The sequence below is a fragment of the Battus philenor genome, unplaced genomic scaffold (assembly GCF_028537555.1).
Source record: "Battus philenor isolate CCGP_79_NKW_IND1 unplaced genomic scaffold, ilBatPhil1.0.hap1 SCAF_10, whole genome shotgun sequence".
Lineage (NCBI taxonomy): Eukaryota > Metazoa > Arthropoda > Insecta > Lepidoptera > Papilionidae > Battus > Battus philenor.
The window spans coordinates 8,712,878-8,732,248 of NW_027181662.1; the positions used below are offsets into that span (position 1 = coordinate 8,712,878).

General features: G+C 35.3%; 1 protein-coding gene across 1 annotated transcript; it reads right to left on the reverse strand.

Moving 5' to 3' along the window:
- Positions 1–22: 22 nt before the first annotated feature.
- On the reverse strand, positions 23–13,046 carry LOC137925312 (transcription elongation factor B polypeptide 3-like). Its single transcript, XM_068768763.1, has 10 exons — positions 12,856–13,046; positions 11,847–12,045; positions 10,982–11,160; positions 9,935–10,877; positions 9,510–9,610; positions 7,279–7,454; positions 7,100–7,188; positions 6,697–6,896; positions 1,845–1,994; positions 23–1,547 (listed from the first exon to the last, which is right to left on the reverse strand). The coding sequence occupies exons 1-10, from the start codon at positions 12,925–12,927 to the stop codon at positions 1,347–1,349; spliced, it is 2,310 nt and encodes a 769-aa protein (XP_068624864.1). The 5' UTR covers positions 12,928–13,046; the 3' UTR covers positions 23–1,346.
- Positions 13,047–19,371: the final 6,325 nt, after the last annotated feature.

Here is a 19,371-nt window from a genome sequence, read left to right on the forward strand (position 1 = left end):
TTTCTATAAAAATATATTTACTTGAAATCACAAATATTTTTTTAATTTCTATCCTAGAGAAATAAAACAATTCCTTCAATATCAGAAAAAGATTATTTTTGATACATGTTTCCCCTATAATCATTAGTGATAAAAATATTTACAAAATGTATTATAAATGGCATTCTTATTATTTTAATTAAATATACTTGACCTAAACAATACATCTTAATTAAATACTGTACAATCCTTTTTGGTTATATCAGGAACAAATATTCAGCTAGAAATTCAGAGTATGTACAATATTCAATTGTGTATAGTGAAGAAACCTATAACGTGATTAAACTTGAGTACTACATATTTCTGTTGTATTATACAAGAGTTTTAGTTAGCAAATGAATATTCCAATCAACTATTGGAGTATTTAACATTTTCACTATAATGAAACAAAAAACTTGGTCTCTGCTCTGCAACATGTCTCATTGTGTGTACCCTTTAGGCAACTTCAATAATTTTGCTACAATATTTCATGGTGATAGTGCAAAGTAAATAATCTTTTTATCCAATGGTGATATGTTTAAAAGTCAAAAAAATAAATCATTTGCTGATGTTGATAGTGAAGATATTTTTCCGAGTGATATTTATTTTTAGGCAGAAGAAAGCTTAGCTTCACTTATCATTTTTTAGGTGATAAGTTGATGCATTCCAGAAATTATAAAAAATGATCGGCAATATGTCACATTATTTTCAAAGAAAATAAAGCAACTGGTATTGACTATTTGTAGTATTTTTTATCGAAATAATGTTGGCGTATGATGAATTTGCTAGCTTTAGGTATGCACACAGGTATGGGATTTAACAGTAAAATTTAACAAAATTCAATTAACTCGATTTAACAAAACTCATATTATGACAGATGATTTTTTAGTTATATAAAAAACGGCTGATTTAAAAAAAATGAAATAGGTAAGAATTTCATACCTAATATATTGAGATTTCAGCCTATATTATTTTTTGTTTTATTCTGTTTACCTTTTTAAGGTTTCAATACTTTCAGAGTAAATTAATTTTATGCACAGCTTAAAAACCAAATCAATTGTGTACTTAACTGTAAACAAAGGACCTGAAGATTTATATAAATATTTTCGTCTTTTCAAAAGTGTTATTCTATTTGTCATATAAATAAAAGTTATCATTTTACATTTTATTATTTAAAAATAATTAATTTGTTGAATCCATGTATAACTATTTCTAAATTCATTAAAATTTTGTGATGATGTTTTTTCATTAATTTACATAATAAAATTGCTTGACTGATCAGGATTTGCGAGTATAGGACGTTAAACTACATGGTATAAGGACAGTTATCATCGTTTACGCCCTCGAAAGAATTGGAGTGCTTTTTGCATAAGAGGTCCTTTTTTGGCTTTGTTCATGGAAGAGGTAGACACTGGAGCGGCTGGCGGAGGACGTACTGAACCCCCTCGAAGGACATTTGGAGCAGCGGCGAGCGAAGCTACTCTTGCGGCAGGACTAGCCGTTGACGCATGCGCTGTGCCATGTAAAGCCTATAAAAACACAAATAAGGAAATTACTTGAAATACAATAATTTAGCATTTCTTTATCTTAAAATAAATTGAGTTAAATCATTACCATGGTTAATTTTTAATGAATAGTAATAATGGTTGTTCCTAATAAATGCAATCATTCAAGGACAATAAATAGATTTTTAAAGTTCACTGGATTAATTTTTTCTTTTTTTTCTTTTTTCGCAAATATGTCAATGGAATATTGTGATATCTATTTTATTCATAAAACTATTATATATAATTTGTTTACATAAATATAATATAATTAATATTTACTTGTTTCCTTAAAATGTTTCTCGGTGGCTTGACAACAGTATCGACATACGCCATTTTAGTTTGTTTGATTGGTGCCTTCTTAGCCTCTTGCGCAATTTTAATATTTGCAGTAAGTGACTTTAACCTATGTTCTTGTTCTTCTTGACATCTCTGCAAATGGATGATTTTTTAAGAAAATAATTAAAATGGTACACAATTTCAATGTTTGAATTAAACTTGATGCCACATTGCAGTAATTTTTTGTAAATTAATAGTATAAAAATATTGTATTGGTTTATTGTAGTACTGTTTAATTGATGATTCTGAGTAGCATCACAATGTTTATTACCAATACAGTAAATATGATGCAGATAATGCATTTTATCCAATCAATTCAAAAATACATAACAGAGTTTAGCACTCTCTTTTATTTCAATCAAATGGGATTTCTCGAAATTGTGCGGTCTGGTTTTTCAAACATGTACATAACATATCGCAAACTGTGGTTGTGGTTTTTGATTAATGCGGCGCTGAACACACGTATTCTTATAGTTTGTAACATTTGCTGACATTATTGTAAATATAAATTTATATAATATTGTAACCATTAATACAGTAACAAATACTATGATCGTTAGTTTTTATCATGGAAGATTATGAAAAACAAGAAAAGAAAGCAACGGAGAAAACCATTTTACTGGAAACTAAAATGCAAGTGATTAGAAGATTAGGTTCTGGGAAATAATAAATAAATCAATTAAACCTGCATTTAATTTGGCAACTTCAACAATAAGGACAATTCTAAAGAATAAATATTGTCATCGGTAACTGCAACTAAAATTACCCATTCTAAAGTACTAAAATAACGAAATAGAGAAAATTGAAAAACAACTGTCTATATTGATCGACATGCCATTGAGTTAATCTATCAAAATGAAAAAAGCGAAAAGAATTATTAATTACATTCAGGCTGAAGCAAGTGACATGAGTGAAACTTGTTGTAGTCGGGGATGATTTAATAGATTTAAACAACGAAATACTCTTAAAACATAAATATTACAGGAGAAGCAGCAAGTGATGATACGAAAGAGGCGGTTAAATTACCAGGGATATTAAAAACGATAATTAACACTAGGTTTACGGGACCCGTCAATTTGACGGATTTCAAACTTTGAAATGAAACACGCAAAAAACCATAGTATTAATCTTAACTATTTTGCATCGTAAATTTATAATTTCATTAAAAGAGTTTATACGCACAATTAGTATTTTCCTAAGCTTTATAAATTTTGAAAATTGTATCTTGTATACCTATTTCTACGGAACCCGTCAATTTGACGGGTTAGCTGATTACGTCAACAAATCTTATATATTTGCTTCGCTTGTAAAATTATACCTCCAATAGCAAATATAAGACTGAAAGAAAGGTCTAAGACCCCGCCCCCCCAACTCATAATCTCAATAGCGCCTCGATAACGAATTGTGTAGCCCGTGTGTCAAATCCTCGCGTTATTCGAAACTCAAAGCGTGCAGCAGACTAAATGTCGTATCGAAAAGATATTCAGTTCATGTGTTGGTGCAAACATAAACAACACACATAAGGAACTTTCACAGCCTGCGGTAGCCGACTTTAGGCTGCGATATGAATCTGCGATAATCCCTGCTGTCTTCAGTATTGTCGCTGCAGTGACAGTGGTAAGAACATTTTTCGAAGACAGTGTGCAAAAGTTTTGGTTATTGTAGTCACCCGCTTATTGTAAGTTTTTACAATAGGGTAATTGAATTTTGCACGGTATTTTTTACTTTCACCGATCACCCTTTTCTAGCAATCATGAGTAGAAACACGCGATATAATAAGAAATTGACAAAAATTACCAACATCAATGAGGATTGTTCTGAGGTGTCCTACGAAGAAGATCAATATGAATTAAGTGAAAGTGATGATTACAGTTAAGATTCTGAATCCACTGAAACTGCAGAAATGGAAGGATCTTCGGATAGTGAAAAGGAAAACCTCTTCAATATACGTCGTAACAAGAAAAGGAGGCGGATTATTTCTAGTTCTGACACCGAAGATGAGAGGACGAGTATTCCAAGTACATCCAGAGATGTAATGGAAGAAATTGAAATTGCAGTTGACGGGACACGGTGGGTGAGACTGAAAGCAGGGAAATCTAGGGGTAGGCCGTCCGTTCATACTATATTCAAGGATATCGTAGGGCCTACTGGTTACACAAAAAGAAATATTATGTCGGGTTGTGTAACTAGTGCTTTTGAATTGATAATTGACGCTCACATTATGAAACATATAAAAGACTGCACCGAAACCGAGGCACGTCGAGTTTTGAAGAATGACTGGAGAATTACAGTTTCCGAATTACGTTATATTATTGTTATCATTTTCGTAATAACTTAACAAAAAATTTGACTTATTAGTATTTTATTTTTACGTGAAGCCTTATATTGTTAAACTCAGATTTAGTTTGAATAAATTGATTTTTTAAAAATAAATACGTATTTTCATCCACCCGTCAATTTGACGGATGCTCGTAGAGATAGGTATATAAGAAACGCCCGTAAACCTAGTGTTAAACAACGAAACTTCCTCCAGAATTGTATAGAATATCGTGCTCATACTCATTAATATGAGAATTGGCGCTAAGTGACACGTTTGGATAAACGGTACTATCACTACTACCTAGTCTAGCCATAAGTTCTGTTACAAAGAAAATATCCGATAATTTATAAAAAAAAAAATTATTTTAAAGTTTTATATGTGATTAAGTAGAGTGAAAAAGATATGTTAACGTATTAAACTAGTTATTTTAAGTATCCACCCTCAGCTTTAACGCACGCTTTTAAACGGTTGGGTCATTCGTCGAAGGGTTTACGAACGGTTTCCTTTGGAAATTTGGTCACTGCTGCCTCCAAAGATTTCTTGAGAGACTTACTATTTGGGTGACGCTTAGAGCAGGCTATGTTCTATAGCATAGACCACAATTTATATTCCAAAGGGATTAAGTTCGGACTAGCCGAAGGCCAATCATTAGGCTTTATGAAGCCTGGAACATTTTGCTCAAGCCAAATTTGGGTAGTACGCGGCTTATGACCGTGGCTGAATCCTGTTGGAATGTCCACACTTCGTTTTTGAATGAGGTGTTGTTGAGAGGTTTAACTACCGCTTCTGACACCGTATCTTAATACACTTTGGCTCAAGCTTTCACTCCTTTTTTGCAAAAGTAAGTTTTGTAACCCCTTGGTATAAGACACCCCAATAAACCATAACGTATGCTGGATGATGGCCACGCTGAACTTGGGCCGGTACCTCGGAAGCTTCTTTAGAGCGGTGTGCATACACTCGATCATTTTGTTTGTTGTAGTGCTCCTCGACTGTAGAAATTTTTTCATCGGTAAAGAGAATTTTTCAGTGTTTTATTGTGTTTTGCTGTTTTGATCTTTCGATTCTCTTTTGTTTTATTGTCTGATTTAAGGTATGTCCTGTGTATCTCCAGTAAGCCTCTAGACTAAATCTTGTTCAATAATCCGAGAGTGTCCTCGGAGGGATTCTCATTTCTCTGGAAAGGATTTTCGGCTTCCTTATGGATTTCGACAAATTCTGGCCTTGACTGTATTAACAACTTGGTTTGTTCGAATAGACCGTGATCGCACACAATCTCTCACGGTCATCATCAACAGACATGTTTTCAGTGTACCTTTGGATGGTACAATACACAAACATTCGGCTAATCCCTAGCTTTTTCATTGTATCAAAAATAACTGCTGGCTCCTTACCTACTTTGTACAGTGCAATTACTTCAACCCTATTATCTTTAGTGCCCCAATCCATTTATAAAACAAATAATTTCTAAACAAAAAACATACAATAATGGCGCGAAAGAAGTCTATTTTTTATCGTAGAAGCTAATGTTCGAAATTCAAATTAATATATTTTTTAAATGTATGTTAACAGCCAGTAACAGAATTTATGACTAGACTAGGTTTGAACAATTTTCGGAATTGGTTCACTAAACGTTTCTGCCCCTCTGTTAAACATTATTGCAAAATTTAAAAACTTGAACAATGAGCACTGCTATTAATTGGTAATGCTCCAAGCCACTCAACTAATTTATCATCAATTAACAAAATGTTTTCCAGTCGAGGTGGTTTTTTTGCCGCGTAACTCAACTGCCTTAATCCAACCAAAAGATCAAGGCTTATATCCAATTTTAAGGCTTATTACTTGCGGCGAACATTTAAGCAGATGTTTGAAAAAACAGGCGGAGAAGAAAAGCAATCAATAAGTATACTCGTATATTGGAAAAACTACAGTATCATGAATGCTGTAGAAAAAAACCTTTCTTGTAATAAGACAACTTCGACATGAGTGAATCAAAATACCATTCTCGCAAAGGTAGTAAGCCCCCTTAACAATACCGTATTCAATAACCAAGAGTGATCCTTTAAGCAAGACTCGGAGCCGGGTCACAAAGCTTCATTCGCCCAACCTTGGTTAGAAACAAAAGTTCCGGACTTCATCAGAGGTGAAGACTGGCCGTCATCCCGTTCTGATCTTAATTCATTGCATTATGAGTTTATGATCAGAGAATAGAGAATAAAGTTTTCTTTAAACGCCATGATAATTTAGACTAACTAAAACAACTCATGCGATTGGCATTGAAGAATTTTCCCAAACAAAGTATGTATGGCTATAGATAACTGACCTCAACGTTTAAAGGACTGTAATTGCAGCCAATGGAGACGATTTGGACTAATTTTTATATAGTAGTTTTGTATTGTTTTTCTTTGTTACAATATTTATGGCAAGATAAGTGTATATATTCCTGTTAATTAATTAAAGACTTTATATAATTACCATATACATTTCCCTCCAAGTTTCCATCTCTTGCCGTTGTTTGTTACGAAAATGTTTCTCACAAAATTTCTGCCACAGATGATCAGTATCTTCCATCAGGTATGGATTATAGTGTTCAAGCATAAAAAGCTGTTGAGGTGTCGCTTTATCAACAACTGGTTTTAATATCTCATATGGGACACCACCAGTAAATTCAAGGGCTGAAAATTTAAAACCTCTGACATTCTTGCTTTCATTTATAAAATAATTTGACGTTTAACTAAAATACAGCTAAAAATGAAAAAACTATCATTCTGACAGTGCTACCAGACGCCCGATTTAATCTACTCTCTTTTTTCTGTAGTTGACTATGCTGTTTATTTGAGTTTTTTCATTCTTTTCTATCAACTTTTTTGTTACTTACCGTCTATGTGTTCTTGAAGAATATGTACACACATCTCATATAAGGTTGGTATTTTTCCTAAGACTTTGTTACCAGAATAAACCTTAGTTCTGAAAATAAATTTTATGAAATTGAAATAGTTTATTAACAATTTTACTTGTTAGCAGATTTAAGATATGTGTATTTTCGAGCAAACATACCTCTGATTTTTAGACGATATGACATGACTCATCGCATCTTCATCTGTAAAATGGGGAATTAGCTTTGGAGGCGGTCTCGGTTTGTAGTTTGGTGAAATTTCTGGTAATGCGGAGATTTCCAAAGCTGGTAAGGGGGCCAGCTTTGCAGTCGGTGCCAGAAGTGACGCTGGGCTTAGCTATAAAAATAATAAATAATGACATGGCGTCTACAATATTTTAAAAACATTTATAGGTCAAGAGTAAATAACAACTTATAGCTAGAATTAAATAGCTTGTATTGGTATGGTTTCAGTATAAGCTTATGCTGTTAGGCTTTTACAGCTTTATCTGGAACAAGCATGCTGTCCTACATATTTAATATTGCAACCCATTATAACTAGATACGAGACTTAAGTGAAGCCATATACTAAAACTGTAACTGTTTAGTATGGTGGCTGTGTGAAGGTTATGTTCACCCACCGAGGCCAGTGTAAAGGACGGCGACAGTTGTGAAGTCTTATGAAATATAAAGCGTTTGATTTTGGTGCAGCGAACTCAAAGAAGAGTGCAATGTGGTGTAGCAGCAGCGGTGGTGTTTGTTGTTGATTAGTGAGGGTGTTCCGAGGACGTCTCCTGTTTGTCTTGGAATTGGGAATGTAACGAGATGCGCTCGATATGGTGTGGTTGGACCTTTGAGCAGGAAAGCATTCATGGACCTTTGAGATTTTCCGGTCAACGTGTTGTTCAACATTACATTGATACCATTTCGCACTGATAGTCATCTGGGTGAAGTGGTTTCAGGGAACTCTTGAGTAGGTTTAGTGTAGATGCAGGGATATAAGCAAAGATAACAATTGCGTACGAAAACACTGGCCTATCGCAAGCTTTGTAGAGGTGGACTTTGAGGTACGGATAGATAACTAATGCTGAAGGTGAAGGTGTGATGTTTTCTGAGGAGGTAGTAGGCTGTATTTGAATAATGCTGATGTGCCTATGAAGAGGACTTCGAACTCTGACCGAGTCCTTCTAAGAAATGGACCGAGTAGGAACAGGGTTTTTGTGTTGACAAAATTTAAATTTCATTGCTATTTGTACATCCGTGGGAATAATAAAACAAAGAATTTCGACAGTCGCCTGATATATGGTATGTTTGTAAAAGCATTGTAGCCGTTGCGGTAGCGTTGCTCGAAGTGTGTAGTCTTTAGCGACCCCTTTCTTAAAGCACTATTTGCAGTTAGGGTCAAAAATAGGGCGTTATTGAGGTCTGCTGACCAAACTGAAGACCGATGACGGCAGGATTGTATCATCATACCCCAAAGTGATAGGAAAGGCCAAGAAGTTCTATGGGCAGTTATATTCTTCTACACGCAATCTTGCTACCGATCTAAGTCTTGAAAGTCTTTCAGAAACTGTTTAATAAAATCTTCTACGTTGGCCAGATGCCATGGTACAGAAGTATGGTGGTGTTATTCTTAAAAAAAGATATTAATTCATTGCTAAATTGATCCCTTTTACTTCCGAGCTTTTCTTTCTCTATCAACTTACGTCTCGCAAGCAAGTTTAATGACAAAGAAAAAAGATGAAAAGATTTTAACACTATGGTCTGTGGAGCGAATACATATGGTGCGGCAGATAGACAATATACAGAAGATTGAAGAATGCAATCGACCACTAAACTCGGCCTTTGCGGGTTTTGATAAAAGCTGTCGATTCGGCCGAGAATTGGATTGTGCTGCAGTCCCTCTAAAGATGCCTGATCGACTATAGGTATCATCATCAAGTTGAAGTGGTCGATTATATAACCTTATACCTGGGACAAAGCTAAGTCCAACTTCGAGAAAGAGTTCACTCTCCGAACCCAACTCGTATGGCCAGCGTTTGGGAAACTTCGAAATATCTTATGGTCCAGAATACCGCAACGCCTGAAGACGAAAATTTTTGACCGGTGACGATCTACGGATCAGAGATATGGTCGCTTGGCATACCTAAGCGACCCTTATAAAAGAGATCAAGAGCACCTAAAGAGCAATGCTTGGAGTCTCCCTGCGAGATTGAATCAGAAATGAGCACATCCACAAGGAAAAGGTTAACCACGTAGCTCAAAGACTCGCTCGCTCAAAGTGGTAGTGGGTAAAGATGCAGGCAGTACATGACCTTATCGTGGCGATGTTTGGAGAAGGCCTTGCAGTGGGCATCTACTCTCGGACATCAACTGATATGATGCTGATAAAAATTTAGCAAAAAATACTTACATCAGTGAAAGAACTTGGTGATTGAATGTCTTTTATTGGCGCAGTTTTCTTTTTTGGTTTTGCAGGACTAATCATTCCGAGTGCTTCTGCAAAACTGGCCCCTACGTAATACAAAATATAATGAATGATGTTTTTAGCGTAGTTTATTTTAAAGTTTGTAGACAATTTAATAAGATAAGTTAGATTTTTAAAACTCAAGAACTATCCTGGGTCTTTAAACAAGCCAACAAGTTTTAGTCAATCTACTTATTTTGACTGTTGTTAAAAGATTAAGGTTCCTGATATAAAAAAAAATATTATGTAAATTGTTTATTCAACATATTTGAGTATCAAGTAAAATGTTGAAAGTTAATAACTATTCCAAATGTACCATTTATATTTTGCTTAACATTGAAGTTATCAATGAATCAATAACAATAACATACCAGACCCGCAGTCAATTCCGTCTTCGCTGTCCTCACTATTACTAACATGTAATCTTTTGTTTGGTACTTCATCTTTTGTCTTAGTTGAGCTGGATTTATAAGATTTTGATGAAGAGCTTGAATGTTTTTTCCTCTTATCATCACTTTTCTCACTATCTTTCTTTTCTTTACCATGCTTGTCAGTGTTACTATTTTTTGACCTGCTTTCAGATGAATGCTTCTTATCAGATTTTTTACCATGGTCTGAATCTTTAGATGTAGTATGTTTTTCTTTTGATTTGTCATTAGTTGAAGAACTAGGTACGCTGCTACTACTTCCTTTTGATTTCAGCCTGTCACTTGATGTCTCCTTGGTTGATAAGCTTTTATGTTTTTCTGCCTTATCATTTAAATTGTTGTGTTTTACTGAAGTGTCAGAAGAAATTTTCTCAGAATAGCTTTTATGCTTACTTGAAGATTCTTTCTTACTGCTAAGTTTATTTGAAGATTCACTATCTTTTTTTTCTTTATCTTTTGGTTTATGATTTGATCTATCTTTTCTGCTACCCTCTTTATCTTTTGAGCTAGATTGTTTGTGTGAACTACTAGATTTTTCTACTGACTGAGATTTATCAGATTTTTTTGATTCAGATCTGTGTTTTGAATGTTTGCCAGAAGATTCACACACTTTTTCTGTAGCAGCATCACTTTTGTAACTACTGTGAGAAGTGTTTTTAGATGAATGCGATAATTTATCATAGTCTAGTTTTTCTTCTTTTATTTTATGTCTCTGTTTCCTAATTTCTTGTGAACTTTGTGAAGTATCTGATTCACTATTATCTGTTTCAGAGATATCTGGATCTTGTGTTTCAATTTCATGTGGCTCTTTTTTTAAATCTTTTCTTTTATATCTTTCATCATTGTTGGTAAGTTGCCTAGATTTTTTTACTTCTGGTTCATGTTCCTGTAAAAATATAAGTCAAATCAAAGTAAAATTTGCATTTTTTCTAAGTTATTATAAATCAACAGTCAGTCAGTCACTAAGTTTAACAAATGCTTATGACTAACCTCACTATATTGATATCTTCTTTTACTTCCACTATCACCATTCAGGTGTTTATGCTTCTGCTCATCCGGTGACCGTTTATGCAGTTTTGATGGCTTTGCATTGTGATCATGTCTACTTTTTGACTTAGGTATACCATCTTCACTATCCCGCTCACTTACACGGTCATTATCGTTTGATGCTGATATAAATAAAGAACTAATTTTCAAACCAAAGAAAACAGTAATAATTTTTTTACTTTTGTCAGATATTTAGCTTAAAAAGTGCTTTTAATGCAACAAAAAATCTACTGTTTAGATAAATATAAAATGATGTAAATATGAATGTATAATACATTGAGCAACTTTAATTTATTGATAATATTCCCTGCAGTATGTTCAATGTTTTCAATAAGTCAACACAATTTTATAATAAAATATTTATTATTCATCATGCATAAAACATTAAAAAAAGTTTAGCGTACTTAAAGCGAACAGAGATACATTTAAAGCAATAAATACTCATAGGGAATTTAGTTGATACCAAGTAAATTAAAAAAAATGTGATAGGTATTTTTTTATTTTGAAATATTTGTCTACTACAATGAAATTTCCAAATGTTTCTTAACCTTTTAAAAAAAATTGGGAAATTCACCATAAACTTAAATTCATTATTTTTATTATTTTAAATGCTGCATGCATTATTGAAATCTGAGCTCCAGTCAACTGCAGATTAAATATTTTAAAAGGACACAAAATAACATGTAGGTACAAATAAGCTAGCAAATAAAAAAGTTTAAACAAAAACAATGAAAATCATATTTAAATAACTAATATGAAATGCATATTTTATGGAAACATTAAGATAACTTATGATTAAGGAGCTCACTGTCAATTCTGTGGTCACCTTCCTGATCGCTCTCTTCAGCAGCTACCATTACCTTCCATTTGTAAACAAGGGCACGGGAGGCTTGACCCACATCACCAGGTTCTTTGCGTAATGCATTTACTGTTCGCCCAACACCAGTTTCTTGCAAATGTTGAACTGTCACATCCAGATGAAATAGCTTGTCAATGCATTTTAAAATCTAAAAATAGAGATATAGTTATGCTACAGAATAACAACTTGTGAAGTTTTAAATTCAACAATAACATAATCAAAGTTATAATGTTTATATATATATACACACACACACACATTGTGTAGCAAGGTTAATGTAATATAGAAAAAAAGCCATATGCCTAACATTATTTAGATGGTAAAAGATTATGTGCCCAACAATACACATAATAAATGTGTAAATGTATTGGGCACATAAATCCCATACATTATTTTAAAAGTAACACAATTTAAGTAGGTTTTTAAGTTAGGTTTTTGAATATGAAAAATAAACACATTTTTTATGCATGATGTATATTTTAAGCAACTTTAACTTGTGTCTATAAATTTTATAAGCTCATTACATGAAATTGCAACTTTGGGCATTAGGTATATTATGTTATCAAATAATATTTTATGTTACGTTTATTATGATGAATTCATTGTGCATATTTATTTTTAAAATATATAAAAGAAGGTTTTTTGAAAGTTTTACCCATTAACTATAAGCTAAGTCAAAATTTTTAGTTACGTATGGAAATATTGGAAATTCATAGAAATAAATCTCTTCCTTAAAAAGCACTTCATACGAAATTTTGAGGAAAATTGTCCGATTTAATGCTATTTGACTATTAATGATCCGAACTATTATGGTAGGAAAATATATGAAATTTGCTGAAATATTGAAAAGTTCTCAGCTATTTCCATATTTAAAAGGAAACTGACACCATTGTTTATGATAATTATTGTATGATTTGTAAGAAACCACGGTTCATGCAAGATCAAAAACTATACTTACTCTTTGTTCGTCATTCGGATATTTTTCTATGGCGTGTTGATAATGTTTAACTAAATCTAAAACGGACGCCATAACACTTATAACCTTTATAAAATAACACCAGGTTTTGGTAACATTAGAAAATTAATGCCAGCTGGTAAACGGACACCATTTTTGTGACACACATGTCAGTGACGTATAATCCAGATAACACAAATATATCAATAAATAGCAATCTTCAAGTTCCGTTTTAAGAAAAGGTTCGTAACAAAATGGTTATATTATGAAAAAAATAAAGTATAGAAAATTAACATCAGTTTTCAAAGGTAATGTACATAAAAACTTGATTATTACTGGATTATAAATTTGTGTAATGCGCGTTAAGTAAACAAATATATTAATATGAGTTGATGTAAGGCATGGAAACATTATAAATATTTAGTAAACAAAATATAATATACACTCTTAGATATAACTAGATATTCAAAAAAATAGCTATTTAGTATGGTAAATAAAGTATTAAGAGGTACCATAGTCTGTCTTATGATTGTTGAAAATAGTGAAAGTGATAAATTTGACATTTAACAATGAAATGAAATGTTGGTAATATGGGACAAATATTGGTAATTTGGGTAGTGCGTGCCTTATGATCCGGCACTGAATCCTGTTGGAATGTTTAAACTTAGTTTTTGAATAAAGTATTGTAGAGATGTTTAACTGTCACTTCTAATACGATATCTTGATACACTTTGGGTGAAGTTTTTTCTCTTTTTTCGCAAAAATGGAGTTTTGTAACCCCTTGGTTGATGCTGGATGATGGCTTCGCTGAACTGTGGCCGGTGAAGCTTCTTTAGGGTTGGGTGCATACACTCGATCATTTTGTTTGTTGTAGTGTTCCTCGATTGTACACATTTTTTCATCGGTGAAGAGAATTTTTTCTGTTTTTCGTTAACGCATCGAAGTAACAGCTGTTTTGATCTTCAGACTCTCTTTTATTTTAGTGCCTGATTTAAGGTATGTCCTATGCATCTCCAGTAGGCTCCTAGACCTAAGTTTTATTTAATAATCCAAGAAAGTGTCCTCTGTGGGATTTTCATTTCTCTGGAAAGAATTTTCTGCTTCCTTATAGGATTTCGACGAACTTTGGCCTTGACTGCATTAACGGTCTGGTTTGTTCGAATAGATCGCGGTCCGTCAGATCTCTCAAGGTCATCAACAGACATGGCTTCAGTGAAATTTCGGATGGTATATTCGGTATAGATCGTATTTTCGGATAGACACAAACATTCAGGTAATCTTTTTCAATGTATCAAAAATGTCGGCTGGCTCCTTACCTCCTTTGTACAGTGCCGTTACTGCAATCCTATTTTCCCACTCCATTTTCAAAACAAATAATTTTTAAACAAAAAATATAGAATAATGGCGCGAAAGAAGTCTATTTTTTTACCGTAGAAGCTAAAGTTTGAAATTCAAATTAATATTTTTTTTAAATGTATGTAAACAGCCAGTAACATAATTTATGGCTAGACTAGGGACAAGAAGGCTTATCGGAAACCTGCGATTGCGAGCAATACGACGCCACCTTAACCCCGACGGGGTCCGATGGTATTGGGCGGCGCTGGTGGCGGCAGTGAGGCGCGCAGAGATGGCGGGTGCCGCTGGCGCAGCGGCTTGCGGCGGCGATGACACATTATTTTTGTTATTATTTAAATGTAATAAGCTATGATGGCTTTTATTGCAAATTATGCATGTGAATGTAGAATTACAACGCGAAACTGTATGCGACAAACTTACAGTTTGGACAGGCAGTTTACACACCCTCGTTTGGTTTTAATGAAATAAATTACCTTTTAGAGGCATTGGTTTAAAAGCGGGACATTTATAAAGTTGTTTATGATCAGATTGATTACAAACAATACACGGTCCACAAACTATTTTTTGATTGACCAGAAAGGTTTGCGTTTGGAAGGCCTTACGCGGTAAATTAATTTTCGAACGAATTTATTTTAAAAAAATCGAATCCTCTCGGCGTTAGAGAGTGATTCATTCAAGTGTGTATTAGCCTTCAATGATTCATAAAATAAGCCCAATTATCTATCTTTCCGTCAAATGAAGAATTAATAGACGGAAGTCTACCAGATGGATACGCACCTTTGTTTTCACAAGCTATGTTAGTTTCTTGTCGCGGCGCACTCTCTGTCACGCGTGAACGTACCCTCTATATTCTAGCATAAATGCTCTCGAATGCGATGAGTGTTCTATAATCTGGTTCAAACTCAGGGTCAAGACCATATTCAGCAAGCTGAATACTAAGCTCATAAATTAAATCTAGATTTGAACTAAATTTTTTACGGATTTCATTCAAAGTTTTCGATTCCGACATAAACACCTCCACGGAACGGATAGGTCCTTTCTGAGGTTGATCGTGAACCGAAGTTATGTGAGTAAACATAGCTCGATTTTCAGCTTCTAAAACGGTTATTTTAAAAGATGAATGACGAATTAAATGTAGGTAGGTAGGTAAATATCTATTGAATATTTAGTTATCTAGACAAGCAAGACGGCTATATCCCAATAATACGGAAAACTGGGTCAGTTTAGATAATGTAAAATATCGTAATCGGATCTACAATAATTAGTAAGTAATATTTAGTACCACACCCAGGCACGTTTATACAGCTAAAAGTAGGTAGGCAGATACTAATACGACTCGAGTGGTGGGTAAGGAGTTACCTATACGAGCAAAAAGATTTTATATTTCCTAGGACGATTAGCGTGAAGAAAAGAGTATTACTTATTTGTTTATTGTATGAGATTTGACCCGTAAGCAATTATGTCTAAGTTTAGATATTAATAAATGAATAGTTCCGCCGCAGCCCCATGCGGCGGTACACGACGACACTAGCTACTTATTCAAAAGGGCGGTAGATGCATATAAAACTATTGAGTTTTACACCAAATTAGAATTATGAGTAAACTATTAGAGTTTGACACCAATTTATAAGAGATTGCGGTAAGTAGTCAGTAAGTATAGGATTGTACCTATAGATTCGTTCCTATAGATTCGGCTCGAAGGACCAACAGATGGTTCCTTGCGGGTTAATAATATTTTCGCGGTATAAGTGAACTGTATTTGCGGGGCGGTTATGCAAATTACGCGGTATGAAATATTATGCAGGGTCAGTTTGTTACAACAGGAAAAAGAATAGTAAGATCGGAAGCCAAGGAACTTGCCATTTGAGTATTAATTCTGGTCCTCAGTCTCAGGAGCGGCGCGGATCTTGATCCTCGTTGTTAATTTATTTGCCTGTTGCACAGTATAAACACACGCGGCGTGGATACGGTTTGTAATAAGATAGAAACAATAATGGTCGGCGGAAGAAAGTTTTGTCACGGTTTTTAACTTAAGCGTCAGTGTTGCCACTTCATAGCACAGCTTGTGAACAAGCTCGGCTTATTGAGGCGAGAGTGGGAAAAGTGAATGCGAAAAAGCAAATGTTAATAATTAGAAAAATTGAAAATATAATATATATCACGGCGTAAACAAGCAGTCTGTACATGGCACCGGCTATTCTCTCAATCCTCCATTCTACCATTTAACCATTCTTTTTTTCGTTCCCCCTGGTTTTGGGGGACAAGGACGTTATAAATTCAGGTAAAATAAGTTTTTAAATTTTTATTCTACATTCTTTTTCTTCCTTTACATTATCTTTTACGAGCATTTATTCCTTTTACGCTTCACATGATCTGACATTCTTTGCTCGCAGATCTTCTTTCCATACTACAATTAGAATGATGCTTAATATATCGTGCGCTGAAAAAGGTATCATCATAATTTCAGTCATATAATAAGTTCACTGCTAGACATACTCTTCCTCAGAGCCACTACGCTGCGCTTGCCGGTGTGTAATCGCCACTCTAGTGCCACAAGGCCTAAGAGGTCATCTGTTCTGCGCGATATATGGCGTCCCCACTACCAATACCATAAAAATATGTAATTCCGTACTAGCTGTCGTTATAGAAAGAACAACGTACCAACGCTGAAAGTATCTCTGTTACGTCTTAAAAATATTACATTGTAGTATATATTCATTGTAGCTATATAATAGCCAGATATATAAACATTCGACTAATACCAAGTGGAGAGTTTTGAAAATTCATTTGGCTCCTACCTAATTACAGTAATATGGTCCTCTTTATCAACCCTAGTAGCATACCAGTCGACGTGTGGCCTGGCAATGGAAATATGGCCTAGCAGTTGACGTACCGTGCAGCAATGGAAGTATGATCTAGCAGTGGCCATGTAGTCAAGCAGTGAACTTAGTCCAGCAGTAGACGTATGGTATAGCAAAGGACGTGTGGTCTAGCAGTGGACCTATGGTCTAGCAGTGGACGTGTGGTCCAGCAGTGGGTGTGTGGCCTAGCAGTGGACGTGTGGCCTAGCAGTGGACGTGTGGTCTAACAGTGGAAGTCTGGTCCAACAGTGGAAGTGTGGTCTAGCAATAGACGTACGGTCCAGCAGTGGAAGTGTGGTCCAGAAGTGGACGTTTAGGCTAGCAATAAACGAGTTGTCTAGCAGTAGAAGTGTTATCGAGCAGTGGACGTATGGTCCAGCAGTGGAAGCGTGGTCTGGTAGTGGACGTGTGGGCCACCAGTGGACGTATAGCCTTGCAAAAGACGAGTTGTCTAGCAGTGCGTTGTCTAGGGACCTCAGCCCGGAACATGGGTGCTGATGTCGCCCGTAAATTCAGGACGTTGGCACAGCCTGCGCCCCGCCCCTCGATATCGAGGCGCTTCGCCAAAGGCGAGCCGTCAGCGGAGCGCCCATCTTGGAGATCAAAAGATAGGAGTGCGGCCGAAGAGCCGACGATCTTGCATGTTCAGTGAGATTCTTCGCCATCTGGTGATCAAAATAAAAAGTACAATATAAACTAAAAAATGCCTTATAAATCCGCCACGATGCTGGTAGGTATCTGTAGGTCCGAGCATCACCTTAAAGAGAGTCGCGATGCTATTTGCGTTATACTTCTGCTTCGATGTGGGTAGGTTGGTTTTTTTGTTTCAAATTACGGATTATTGGAGCGGAATGCTCATCGTGAAGATCAGCAGACGGGAGTGCGGCCGATAAGCCGACGACCTCGCTATATTCAGGTTTTTACGACTGGCAGGATCGTTCCAACGACGCGCCTACGCTCATAACGCTTTTCGGATAGTTTACCGCGACACGTCGCGAGCGCCCGGCGCCGATCTCGCCGTCTGATCGTCACGAGAACTTGATCCGGTTCTCCACCGCCGTCCCGGCGTAGGTTGCGGGTTCGTTCGTAGACCCTCGCATCCATCTCCGCCAGAATGTCCAGGGTCTAAAAGCCCGGCAGGACTGTCGCCACCTCGAACGATATGGTATCCCGAGGCTAGGGTGCATATCGCACCGGCTATTCTCTCAAGCTGGGTGATGAGACAATTAAAATGCTCTTAGAAGTCCCAGCCACTGTCCAGGGTGAGGCCGAGATACTTCATTTACCACACCACCGCAACATAGTGCCCACCGACGCTAAGAAACGGTAACCTGAAATTTAAAAAATCAACCTACCCACGTCGGAGCAAAAGTGTTATGCAAATATATAGATGTAAGGCCGGTTTAAAACGAATTAAACCAATCGGTTTAAAACGAAAAAAACCGTTTAAAACCGAAAAAACCCATTTTTTTCGATTTTAAACGTTTAGTGTTGACGACTATGTTTTTCTTAAATATAAACACATTATCTATTCCAAGCGTAGACATTACCTAGCTAAGTTGAAAAACTATTACCTAGTTAACTATATTGGTTATTTTGAAAAGATTTATCAATCAGTTTCATTCGATTTAAAACCAAACTCACACACTTGCACTTCTGACGCGGAGAGACGTCAAGATGCAACGTTGCCAGCTCGCCTACTCCACACCACACACACACATACATAGCGTGTTGCGTGCGGACATGTCAGTGTTGCCAGTATTGTAAAAAAATGTACAAATTTGGATTCAATATAAAGGTACTAGTTCCAAATATGCCAAATATTACTAAATAACTAAAATGTAATGAGCTGTTATAAAATTAGATTATTAGGTACCCGACTTTTTCTTGAAAGTAATAAAAAAAACTGGCTAATCTTACACAGTCCACTCGACAACATGATGATCATACAATTTCTTTATGATTTAGGTACATATTTTAATCTATTGTATGTAATATTGTTTCTTTATAATTATAGTACTTTATATGTAATATACTTACCTACATAGGTATAAACTGCATAGGTAACTAACACAAGACCAAGTATTGTCGATAATGATGTGTAAAAACACTGTTCTTATATTTTAGTAGGCGAGTTTTAAACCGTTTAAAAACATTTATTTTGGGTTTTAAACCGCCACTTTTGGTTTTAAACGTTTTAAATCGGCTTTTTTACATCTATATGCAAATACCAACGCTGCTCTCTTTAAGGTATTGCTCGGCGCAACGCACTGACAGCGCCTCTAATGGCGAAATGTTAGGG

Bases quoted from the DNA above. Each gene is read 5' to 3' on its own strand.
- LOC137925312 (XM_068768763.1), bottom strand. From the start codon at position 12,927: ATGGCGTCCGTTTTAGATTTAGTTAAACATTATCAACACGCCATAGAA. The intron at 10,878-10,981 runs GTTAGTCATAAG...ATATTTTTACAG, and splicing joins GAAGATATCAATATAGTGAG to GAACATGAACCAGAAGTAAA. The intron at 9,611-9,934 runs GTATGTTATTGT...TGTATTACGTAG, and splicing joins CGGAATTGACTGCGGGTCTG to GGGCCAGTTTTGCAGAAGCA.